This window comes from Microchirus variegatus (assembly GCF_963457635.1).
Source record: "Microchirus variegatus genome assembly, chromosome: 5".
In the NCBI taxonomy this organism is placed as follows: Eukaryota; Metazoa; Chordata; class Actinopteri; order Pleuronectiformes; family Soleidae; genus Microchirus; species Microchirus variegatus.
Window position 1 is genome coordinate 20,091,848 of NC_139806.1, and position 12,712 is coordinate 20,104,559.

General features: G+C 39.1%; 1 protein-coding gene across 1 annotated transcript; it reads left to right on the plus strand.

The window, feature by feature from the left end:
* Positions 1 to 1,551: 1,551 nt before the first annotated feature.
* Positions 1,552 to 6,625, plus strand: ccdc13 (coiled-coil domain containing 13; the record flags this gene model as incomplete). The annotated part of the gene is made up of 13 exons (XM_083889600.1): positions 1,552 to 1,730; positions 1,883 to 2,031; positions 2,129 to 2,271; positions 2,695 to 2,781; positions 2,875 to 2,991; positions 3,096 to 3,200; positions 3,380 to 3,550; positions 3,650 to 3,826; positions 4,308 to 4,517; positions 5,203 to 5,300; positions 5,555 to 5,617; positions 5,718 to 5,849; positions 6,517 to 6,625. 13 exons carry the CDS (start codon positions 1,552 to 1,554, stop codon positions 6,623 to 6,625), a joined length of 1,740 nt encoding a protein of 579 aa, XP_083745726.1.
* Positions 6,626 to 12,712: the final 6,087 nt, after the last annotated feature.

Below are 12,712 nucleotides of genomic sequence, written 5' to 3' on the forward strand. Positions count from 1 at the left end.
CCATCCAGTGTCTCTGGTGTGGGCTGCAGTTAACGATTCAGCCTCCAGGGGCATCTGTTCTGCTTGTTAATAAACTGTGTTCTCTCTCTGTCTCCCTCTCTCTTTCTTCCTCTCTCTTTCTCTCTCTTTTTCAATATGGGAAAAATATCATTCATATCAAATAGGGAAAGATATCATTTGTAAAATCAAGAAAATAGTGGAAAAACAATAAACACGTGATCTGTGTTGATGTTGGTGGTGGGAGTGTGTGTGTTTGGGAAAGATTGTTGAAGTGTGTGTGTGTGTGTATATATGTATATATATATATATATATATATATATATGTACGTATATATATATGTGTATGTACATATATGTGTATATATGTATGTATATATATGTGTATATGTATATGTATGTATATATATGTATATATGTGTGTATATATATACGCGTGAAAATAAGTTTTGAATTCAGAGTTACGATTGATAAAGTGCGCATTGAGCTGTCAAACAGATAGACAGAGTGGAGCGGGCGACCGGTCCAAGATGGCGGCCCCACGGCTCGTCAGCGCCAATAGGCAGTAGCGGTAGTAGTTATATGTCTATGACAACAACAACAGTGCATGTGCTGTGCGTCAACTAACACAGTCCGTGTGGAAACAATACCATTGTTACATGATTGAGAGACTCCTATAGACAGAAATTACATACAATTAAAACTATTTAATCAGCACTGCTGTGTCACATTATGCAGTATGTTCACCTGCCATTGGAAAATACACTGACTACAGCAGCTCCCCCCTCCAAAATAATATCACCACGCGCCGGCAGTGAAATGGTGGACATTTATTTGGTAGACCCGCCCCTGGCCTGTCTCTGATTAGGTAACCGAGAGCAGAGCCAATCATTTTTCTTGAGGAGAAGCCGAGCAGGGGCGGGTCTTTGTCCATGGTTGGTGGAGGCGGGGTTAAACAACAACAACAGAAAACCCGCGAGATCTTGTTCCAGGTCTTTGGAGGGGCGTTGCCATGGATACGAAAGCGTCGCACTCAATGGGGGAAGCTGCAACACTTTGTACCCCTGCTGTACAAAACGAGGCAGCGCAAAACCAAGGAATGTACGTGGACAAATGACAGGTGAGACATTCGTCATTTGACGAGCGTAACAAGGAACTTTAACGTGTAAATTCGCATGTATACTAATTGCTTCTGTGTTACCTATAGCAAATGCTGCTGTTTTGCTAAGAGGACTCGAGTCAATTTCAACCTGTTCTCTGTTGGGATCACGACTGGCTAAATGCAGGCAACAGGCCACTTTGCATGAAGTCATCTAGCTTTAAATGAACACACACACATTCATGATACATTTTTGAAAATATTTAAACTTAATAATAAGAATCCAAGAAGACATTGTGGTATAAACAATGAAGCATAATATTCATTCATTCAGCTAAAAGAAAATTCTTATTTATGTAATATGTATTAGTTTATATAACACACATACATTATTCAGTCTCCCACACAAGTAAATATTTTTTTCCTTGTAGCCCCACAGGCCTAAATCATAGATCATGGATCACGAGGATGAGCTAAACGAACTGCGGCTTCAGTTTCAAACTCTACAAAAGCAGCAGGAGGAAAGAAAACTAGAGAGAAAAAAGAAGAAAGAACCAGATGCCAGTGTTACACCTGATGATTTGGATCTTTTGAAACAAGGCATCCAGGCACATGACCTGCCTGCAAATGACAGGTGAGTTTTTACAAACCCTGTTTACCCCAGTGGCAGGCAGCATACATGTATTATTTATTGCTCAGAAATAGTACCATTCTTTAAAATCTACCTAAATAATTTTGCCTGAGAAATTGAAATATTCTTAAACCGGAATTATTTCTGTCCTATAGACTTTTACAGAATGAAAATCAGAATTTGGTAGATCAGCTGAGAGAGCTAAAAGATGAACAAAGCCGGCTCATCAAACTTCTGGGTGAAAAGGATTTTGAAATTAATCACTTAAAGAAAACAAGAGAGGAAGAAAGACTGGCTTTCACAGGTATACTGTACATAACTACATACTTCCATAATTTAATGTGCACCACAATGATATTAGACAAGGTTATATTTTCCCTAATTTTACACTCCACATTTAGGGACATCAAGCTTGGCTGGGGACGTAGCAGCCACCAAGATTGTGGAGCTGTCCAAGAAGAACAGAGAGCTCACGGCCGAAGTTGAGCGAGAAAGGACTAAGTCAAAGCAGAAAAGCAACAGGATCAAAGAGTTTGAAAAAGAGGTAACACAAGGTCACACAAGGCTCTGTCATTTAAATAGATTAGTCCGATGAAAGGCCTTTCAAACACTCAAGGTCACTTTACGTCTTAAATAAGACGATGAATCAAACAGACAGCATTGTATTAAAGACAAGTTCAGATAAAAGAAAACGGACAAATTCAAACAAAAGGTAAGATCAATGTATTAGATACACAGACAGGATGGCAGGTGTGGCACCGTCTGATTCAAGGTTCGACAAATTGTGCATTTAGAGATGGTCTTCTGTATATCTTCGCCATTATATGCTCAGTTTGAACTTCAGCAGGTCATCTTCACCGTGTGCACAGTATAAATACAGTGACATGTACCTATTAAAATGTTTATCGTGTTATTTGTTCTGTCAAAGATCGAATCATTAAATATATTAATGTCATGCGTCCTACAGCTGCAGTCTGCCTTGGCCCAGCGTCCGACTGGACAACAGACGGACACAAAGTCACACAATGAAAAGAAGATACTCGATGACTGTGAGGTAACTGCTGACATACAGTAGGTGCAGGTCCATGTCTTAATGGTGGTTGTAATGATGGCAACTCAGTGTAAATCTTCTTTTTCATCTCTAAAGCAGGAAAACCCAGCAGTGAAATCCCTTCAGGAAAAATTGGCTGCTACACAGCTGAAGGTGGCTGAATATCGCAACCAGGTTCAAGCTGTCAAACAGGAGCTGAAAGTAGCTCAGAAGGTAGTATCTTGTTTCCCTGCTTAAGCTCAAGAAGAACATCAAGTGTTCATAGTGAATAATCAGTGGCATGGATTGAAGTTCACACACTGCTTTGGCTGTCGCAGGTTTTGATCAGTGAGGTTGGAGAGGAGGTCAACCTCCAGCATTTACTAAGCTGCCCAGGGAACTTTAGAGGTCGCTCTCAACAGATACTGGCTCTTCAGACGAGGGTGAAGTTCAATCATTTCAATTATATCTCAACTCATTATGTCTTTCTCAAATTCAAGCTCTTCAATCTATAGCAGAATTAAACAATGGGGGGCTGGAAATGTTCTTAAAACAAAAACATACGACATAAGAAGCAAAAGAAATGTCAAATATCCAAATTAGATTAATTATCATGCGACAGGTGCGAGATCTTGAGCAGCAGCTGAACCAGTCAACACAGAGGAGACAGCCAAGTGTCCTGAGTGTAGAGGAGGAGTTTCTGGGCACGAGCGTTCTTCTGAAAACCCCTCCTCAAGACCGGAACCTCAGCTACATCCGCACCATAGAGAAGGAGAAGAAGGAGGCGTTTGAGGTGTGTATACATATTGTGGATGATTGAATTTGAATTTAAGTGAAATATGAGTTTTGTTAATGACTGAAGCCCTTGCTGTTTTCCCCCCAAACTGTACAGAGGATCTCAGTGGACTATGCAGCCCTGCAGAAAGACTACGAAGAGGTGAAGAAAAAGCTGGAAGCCATTAAAGCCAGGAACAAATCTCTGTCTGCTGAACTGAAAACTCTGAAGTTCCAGATTTCCACCCTGCTGGAGAAGGGAAAACATGATGATGAGCTTGTGGATGCTCTGCTGGTAAGCTATTTGGGGAAAAAAATCTACTGTTTATACAAGTAATTTTTGGACAAATTGGAGCATAATTTAATTTAGCAGTGCTGTAAGACTTAAAGAGCATGTTTTACAAATTATGTTTAAGCTACAAGAACTGAAATACATTATATTGCAATGCAACATTGGGTGTATTCTGAAGATATTAATAGGTTTATTTGAGCACAAATGAGAGAGTGCTGAAAAAGGGTTAAGATGGATATTTTTATGGAATAAGAATGGTTGAATGTTTAACATAAATTATTTGAATATGCTCAATGAAAGGCATGGGATACTTGAGTTGTTTTTTAAATATCAAATGTAATTTTTTTCACAAATGGCAGTAACTTATAATTTACATTTATAAGGGCCCCAGAATGTAGACAGAGGGATCTTCTACAGTGAGCCCGAGCTTTACCAAAAACTGTTGTCTACACTGCCTGCTTGTCATCTCATCTCCCTCTGACAGAAGCAGCAGACGCAGATGCAGGAGGTGCTCAGACAGCTCAGCCAACAGCAGAAGGATCAAGGCAAAGAGATCCAGTCGAGTCAGAGACAACAGCTGAGCAGTGAGCCTGCTGAGCACAATGCTCTCATCCACAAGCTTAAGCAGACGGTTGCTGAGAAAGAGACAAAGATTAAAGAACTAATAGAGGAAATCCAACAACTCTCCACCACGGTAAAAAAAAAAAAAAAAGAGAGACAAATTGCGACAATTTACTAAAATAAATACAATAACTGGTAAAACTGAAAAGGCAACAAGTGTTTTTGGCTACTACTGCAAATCACTTTTTTGTGCACATTGTTTGGTCACTCAAGTGCCTAATTAAGCAGGGCTTTGTGTGAAAGTATTATATTCCAAATTTGATTGGGGCCAGTGTCATGAAAATTACAAGGCCAATGTTCTAATGTAAGGTGTAGGTTAGCACTCTTGCCTTGGCAGCAAAAAGACCTGGGTTCGAGCCCTGGTTGAAACAAGGGCCTTTCTGTATGGAGTTTGCATGTTCTCCCTGTGTGTGTGGGGGATTTCTATGGGTTCTCCGGCTTCCTCCCACAGTCCAAAAACATGCAATATGGGGACATTGGACACTCTAAATTGACAGTGAGTGTGAGAGTGGATGATTGTTTGTCTCTCAGCTGAGATTGGCACAGCACCCCGGCGACCCTCCTGTGGAGGATAAATCAGTAGAAAATGGATGGATGGATGTTCTAATGTGGTATTTGACTCTTTAGCCAGCCTTATTAAAATGTGTTTTTTTTTGCTTGCTCATTCCCAGAATTCATGTTTCAGTTTTTTGTTTTTTATAACCAATTGCACTATATTGTCTTAGAAATATGGCCAGTCATTTAATGTGTGTTTACAGGAAGAGGGCAACAGAGGACAGTCCAGCTTCAGGTCAAATCGCAGTTCAGGTTTTTCCCCTGAAGAGGGAGACATTAACAAGCGAATAACATCTTCAGGGTACGTTGGCTGATCATGGTGAATGACAAACTGGGGTGTATTGATGGTATGATTTCACACATTATGCCACAGATTATAATTGATCTGGAATTTATATCTTATGATTTCTTCTACTGACTGTTTATGATAGGACATGGCTATGAGACATCTTGACCAGCAGTTATTAATTCCTCATGGCTCCTGGGCGGTTTATTGATTTTGTTTGGTGCCTCTACTCTGCTGTCTGTTAATACAAGTGTGTTTTTTTTCCCCAGTTCACTTAATAAATACGGTCATAAACTGGTGCTGCCTACTGTGAAAAACAGCATTGAGTTAAAGTAAGTGGACTCACCTTTTTTTTTTCAATGGTACATGTACTACTATGAAATACATTTAGGGTAAAATCAATCAGTTAATGTTGTATCCATTTGTTTATAGGGGTTCAGGTCCTTCAAAATGTCCACAATGTTCAGCTGATGTGAGTGCACTCATGACTCAGAGTTATGAATACAAAGTCCTTTGTGTGGAGAAGGACAGACTTCTCGAGCTGGTGAATGTCCTACAAATAAGGTATTTTCTTATACCGCCGACTGATTTTCTTTGTTCTCTAATTTAACACTTTTCATACTTTTTGTACCGTCAGTTGTACACACCGTGTTGGTCGGTCATTCGAGTCCTAAATTGTCTCTTCATCTGCAACTTGCAAATAATTTCTATTCAACAAGCACTCAGTCTGTAAAAGTGGCCATGCATGGCCTTTATCTTTTATTTATAAGAGCCTTTATCTTTGTTTTCCGTGTCATTCCAAAGACTATTTATAATATATTAATATTAGTGTAATAATATGTAAGCTATTTCTCAGTTTTGGCAGTTTCAAGTTCATGCACCTTTTGAAGCAGTGAATTGAATTTCAGAAATTGTATATATATATATATATATATATATATATTCTTTTTTTTTTTTTAAATAAGAAATTGTGCACTAATACAGCAATGAAACACTCTTCATGAAATGTCTTTTTTTGTTTTTGTTTATTTCAAAGACATACACACTTTAAAATACACTTAGTTAATTAGAAATACAATATACTTAACATAATGTTCAGAAAATTATAATTAAATAAGGTATACAGACACTATAGTAGTTGTATCAATTTGTCATGTTTTTGTCCTAATATCAAAGCTTCATTCTGTCAATACATCCCTCTCAATTTCATCTGTGTGTTTGAATTTCCCAGTGATAAAGAGGTAAACCAGAGGTGTTTGGAGGCAGAGCACAAGTATCAGGAGGAGCGCCGCAAGACGGTAATCCTGGAGCAGCAGCTGGAGAGGACTAAATTAGATTAAAAGTGAAGGCCGTGCAAACAGAAAGGCTCACATACAGCAGAGTGTGACAGTGTCAAGCTGATTTTGATTTATTTTTTGCTCATTTTGTTTATTAATGCTCATCGGTTCGGTTGCTCTCTTGGCTGCCACCGCTGTCACTCAGGAGCGGTGTCCCCCTGCAAATGGATGGCAGGACTGCATAAACAGCAGCAATCACCCACAGACAAACTAAATTGACTGCGCGTCAATTTGATCGGCATTTGTGCTGCATACACTCTGCCTGGTCATCCCAACCCCTCGTGTTTGGGCTGCACAAATATGTTCACGTGGCAAGACAGAGACTATGAAAGTGCCAAGGGCATCCCTGAAGAGCACACTCTATGAGGACCTGTAGCTCTAAAGTGACGTGATGAGACAAGTCAAGCGTGTATTCCTGCAGGCTCTGTGACAGCAGAGACAAGACACTAACCAGAGAAACTGGCTGATCCCTGTTCAACCTCACGTCCAGCTGAGCCCCACCTTCTCCTGTCACGTGTGTCAAACAGCAGCCTTATAGGAAGCAGACTCGTCTGTTCTGCCGCACAAACGTCACACAGAGCCTCTTTCTCCATATCTGAGCTGTCAATGACGCCCCATGATGCTCCCTTTGTGCATTCAGGTGACCTCACTTAAACCATTCAAGGATCTTGAGTAGCACTTTTCAACTTAACCTTAATGGCATCGGACAAGTGGTCTTACCGATTACAGAAATGTCTGGTGCTGATAGGATTTCCCCAAGGTTTCATATTTTGTCAGTTTACAGTTTTATTAATGTCACTGTCACACTTTATTAAATCAGTGTGTGTGTGTGTTTTGCACTGCTGGCAAATTTGAGTGCATTGCAGGTATAAAAAGCAACAATTTAGGTTTTTAAAGTGTCTTGTAAACTAATGAGACATCCGACTGAATCAAAGAAAAGGAAGCCAAATCCTGTCCAGATGTTTTGAATATATTGTTTGCCTTCATGGCTGTTACCTTCCTAGGGTTTTTAGTTGTTTTGGCTCCAGATGGTTGAACATAAATGTGTGACAGGCCAATCCAAATAGTAAACACCTCAGTTAAGTTCCCAAAAGCATCAATATTCCTTTTAAATATTAGTGTTAATAATCTCTGACTCGCTGACCAGCTGTGTTGGAGTAGTGGATGGAAATGAATGCAGAGTCAAGCTACATAAACTCTCACTGTAGTGCTTCGTGCAGTCCCCGGACCATGTCACACATATACTGTATGTACACTATGTGATGTGTTTTTTAAATTATTAACTCAGTGGTTGTGTGGATATGCACAGCCTGGCGGGAGTGGCCCTTACATTCATACTAACATTCATACTTACATCCGTGTTATTTTCTTCCGATGTAGCCAAGACGATTTCAGCAGAGACCCCTCCTTTTCTCCCCCTCCACATCACGCTTAATTTAAAACCATGGCTGAGTTAGTGTGCAGCTTCAAATACCGCACTATTTCTTCCAGGACCCTGTGGGAGATTGGCAGGTCCCCATTGGACTGAGTGAAAAAGTGCCATAAGACAAAAATATCAGCGTTTAGACATGATGAAGAAAGCCTTTATGCTCAGATGAACAAAAAACAGCTTGTTTTGAATGCCTCCTGGATAGAAGGTGTGGTTCCCTTTAATGTAGCAGTGTGAGGAGGAACAGATGAGATAGCGTATGACTGCGTGCCTTGCACAATTACCAGTTATATATGAAATAGTGCAGTGTGCCCCAGAGAAGGTGTTGATGGAGCCAAACTGCATCCAATTCCAGGGAAAACCTTTAACTTAACACATTTCTTTTGGTTATGTTCTTTATATTTGCTGTAACACACACTAATAGTGAGTCAGTGTTTGTGAGCATGCATAGCATTTCATTTCCAATAATGTGATACTGGATAGGTATACAACTATACAGAGCTTGGGTTTTAAATAACGCTTTACGCTGTTCAATATTCTTTTCCCTGTAATTCCAGTAAAGGAAATTGTTTAAAACAACAATTGCTGACTTCAGTCGCTTGAAAGTGTCATCACTTCCAAATAAATTAGACTTCACCAAACAATTTTAATATTGTTTTATGCAGCTGTATTACGCAGAAAGGAGTAGATTTATTCCAAAATGCCCAATAACCCACCAAACTAAACACAAACTTATGTAAACACAGCATACGTAAACAGCCTCACCTATTTGTCATTCCAGGTTTGAATGACTCCTTTCTCCATCCTTCTCCTCAGAGGTATTCCCTCGTTCTGGACCAATGCTTCCTGCAGACCATTGACTGCATCCAGAAACTAAAGTAAATACTGGAGCTGTGAACGCAGAGGTTAAAGTTAGCCATCAGTATATGAGGGATCTGTGAACTTAAGTCAGGCCAGAAAACGGTTTGTGCCTCTATGAGTCCATTCATCTACCAGTGCCTCTCATTTACATGTAATGGAAAGAAAATAAACAGCAGAGCCCTAATGTGCTCATTTACAGTAAGTAGAAATTAAATGATGAGCATTTATCTTACCCTCGAGACAGCTCTGAAACTATGATTTAACACTATTTTTTTAACAAGTGAAATGTTTGTCGAAGTCTCAAATATGAGTAGCTTTGTTGCCGACACCGTTTATGACAATTTAACAGATCTATTTGATCTCTGCCTTTTATTTCAAACTTGCTCTTTGAATTCAAAGTTGTGAATTACAGTTTGTTTTATTTGCAACCACAAATAGTGAATTTGACCTCTGCATTTAAACCGTTTTACACACCAGTAGTGAACACACACAAACTGGACACAGGAGCAGTGGGCAGCACAATGTGCCTGGAGAGCAATGGATGGTTGCTGTACCTTGCTCAGGGGCACTGAAGACCTTGACTGGTCCTGGGATTTGAACTGGCAGCCCTCTGGTTGTGCTTGCTCATTTTCAAACGTTGGCTTTTTCTTATACTCCCATGTCAAAACTGGTCTTCTGTTATTTTCGGCACATCCAAACATGTGTGGCATCACTATTTGGCAGTGTGGTTGGTCATGCACTGTTTATTAACTTTGTTGTTGTATTTCTGTCAGTCAGTGACTTAAATTTTCTGCAATGGTGCAATAAATGAAGCCTTAAATGACAACTAAACTTGCAGTATGCTTAAACGATGGTCTATGCAGTAACTGTCATATCGTACTTTTTAGACTACAAGCTATGTGAGAAAAGTGTGTTAATTAAAGGAAATGGTACAATACTTACACTACTACAATACTACAATAGTTACTGTATATTCCTTACACTGTACTGTAAATGTAAATAAAACAGACAAATATAAAACATGGATTGTGCCGTTTCTAAATTGATGGTGGCATTACTGCGGAGTACACCAGCTGTGTTGGAAAAGTGCCAAGAGAAAACTGACACTGAAATAAAGTGACTCTGAAATGGCGACAACCCTTCTTAGAAATCTGTTATCTTGAGACAAACCATCTGTGCATTGAATGCACAGACTGATGTGGGAAATAAATTGTGTTCCTGTTCTCGTGGATGGTTTTAGTGTAAGGCTTTCTCCATGTTGTTAAAGATAACAATTAACCAAAAGTCAAGCTGTGAACAAATGATGGGATCGTAAAGCAGGGGTCGGCATGAGGGGCACAGGATGACATGTGTGGGTCATAAAGAAAGTGGGTTGTCTTGTTGTAACTTGCTTTGATGTGACTGTATATATGTTTGAGCTTTCTGAAGCAACTTGAGAGAACATTTAGACCAGCTTTGGGACAGATTCTCTCCTTCATGCATGAAGTAAAGACACGATTTAACCAACACCGATGACTCCAATGAAATTTCTTTCACATTTTGGCGACGAGGATGGGATGGACGTTCCACTGCTCAGGTTCTGAGTTCTGACTGAAGGTTATTACCGGTAAGGAAAATTTCCACTCCACCAAGGAGGAGGAATTCCGCCTGACGTCAGAAACAGGTACTGACCAGTGGACGCTCCATCTATTTAAAAGTGAGTACGGTGTTTTTTAAATCTTGGATAAAACCTATAGGTGGACAGTTGTAATTCCTTTGTGGTAGCTGTCCCGATATTCTATAATTCCTTTGTGGTTTGAATGTCGATATATTCTATAATTCCTTTGTGGTATGAATATTTGGTCCGGTGTAATTCCTTTGTGGTAATCGGGACCGTCTCATGTAATTCCTGTGTGGTGTTGGAGACTAGTGCACATGAGTGAAACCTAGGTAGACAGTGGTAATTCCTGTGTGGTTGCTGTCAAGATATATTATAATTGCTTTGTAGTTTTGAAGCTCTGAAGAAAAAATAAATAAATTTAGTAGAAAACAAAAGGATATATAAATGGATCAATCCTAAATTAACTGAAGGCAATGACTGTCTTGTGAGGGCCGAATCATCGGAGAATTAGTTTTGGGGGGTTGCAAAATACCACCTCGTTTGGCTTCAAGACCAAGCAGGTATATTGTTTTTGGAAGTCGACTTTAAAAAAAATTTTTTAATTGAGATTGGAAACCATTTCAAATTTGGCCTAAGTGTTGTTTTGTGTTGTTTTGTGTTTGTTCTGTTTTGTTCCATGATGTTTTCATGTCTGTGGCTGGCTTGTGTTGTTTTGTGTATGTTGATCTGAGCTCAGTCTGCAGAGCTTGTGTGAGGAGGAAAAGTTGTGTTTTTTGTATGGGGTCATTGCAAGCTGTGGAGCCAGAATGACTGTAAACTGTTTGGGGAAAAAGAGAGAGGAAATGCCTCTATAACAAAAAGATAGACCATGTCAAGAGCATGGTTTATTCAATGTTTGATCTGCTGCAGGCAGATGTTATGTTGTGTTTAAAAAAAAAAAAAAAAAAAAGGGCAGAGAGCATAAGTGTGAAGTTGTGTGAAGTTACAGGAGAAAAGGAGATGTTAGTTTGTTTTGGATTGAGGATGGTAATCAAGTGCTTTGAAGGTTTTTTGTATGTTGAAAAGACTGGTATTAAATGATAGAAGTTGATGGTGTTGGAGTAAAATGGTGAATGAACTGTTTCTAAGAGCTGATTTCTTGTGCTGAACAAGAAGGGCTGCTTCTGTGAGGAGAGTCTACAGGCTGGACTCAGTGACAGAGAGACAGAAAGAAGGGGGGTTTCAGAATAAGAAAAGTAAGGTCATGAAAGATTGAGGAAAGTAGTAAGAAGGGAAAGACGTTGAAATTGAGGTTTAAAATGTTTGAAATATATATGTATATATATATATACATATATATTTAAAAAATAAACAATAAAAACAACAGTAACAATAAATTAACACATTAATTAGTTAAATAAATAAATAAATAAATAATAGGAACTCTGTATTTTGTTATAAGAACTATATATTTCTTATCACTATGGAGATGATGATGTGTGGTTGGGGCTGAGTCAGCTCAGCTTAATTTGTTCCTGTGTTTTATACAATGCATGAGATGGTTAATGAAAGGATAATTGTTTATGACGAAGTGTCTCTGATCAAGACACTGAGTCATTAACAGCTCCTGATGAGAGTGTGATATGTAGAGCATGAATGTGAATGGGTGAATGGGAGACTTGAAGCTGTTCAAGAGTGCTTTGAGAGGCCCAGTTGATAAATGATAATATTAATTTTTAAGATGAATGTGACATGATTTTGTGTAAAAACAAATGGTTTTGTCTCATATAGGAAAGGAAGTATGCTGAAGGATGTTGTTGTGATGTGAAAATGATTCAAGTGGTTATAAACTAACATATAAATCTGAAATATATTCCAGTCACTATAGGGTTAAAATAATTAATTAAAAATAAGGTAATCTAGAATAAGTGAAGTTAACTGTGTGAAGAAACATCTGAACACAAAATCTAGGTGACTGACCACGCTGATCCAATCACTGACTCAACTAACAGACCTGACTGACGAACAAGGAAAAATTCTGCAAAAATAACTTTGAGTGTCTGTGTGAGTAATTTGAAGAGTGTCTTGAAGACTATGTGTTTGTGCTGAAAGTTGTCCAAAGTGTGTTTAGGTTTGAATCTGCCTCCTCCATGTGCTGTCCCCAAGTCTGCACTGCACCCCTCCTCCCTCAGACACCCACAGCAGGACAATCACCTACAGC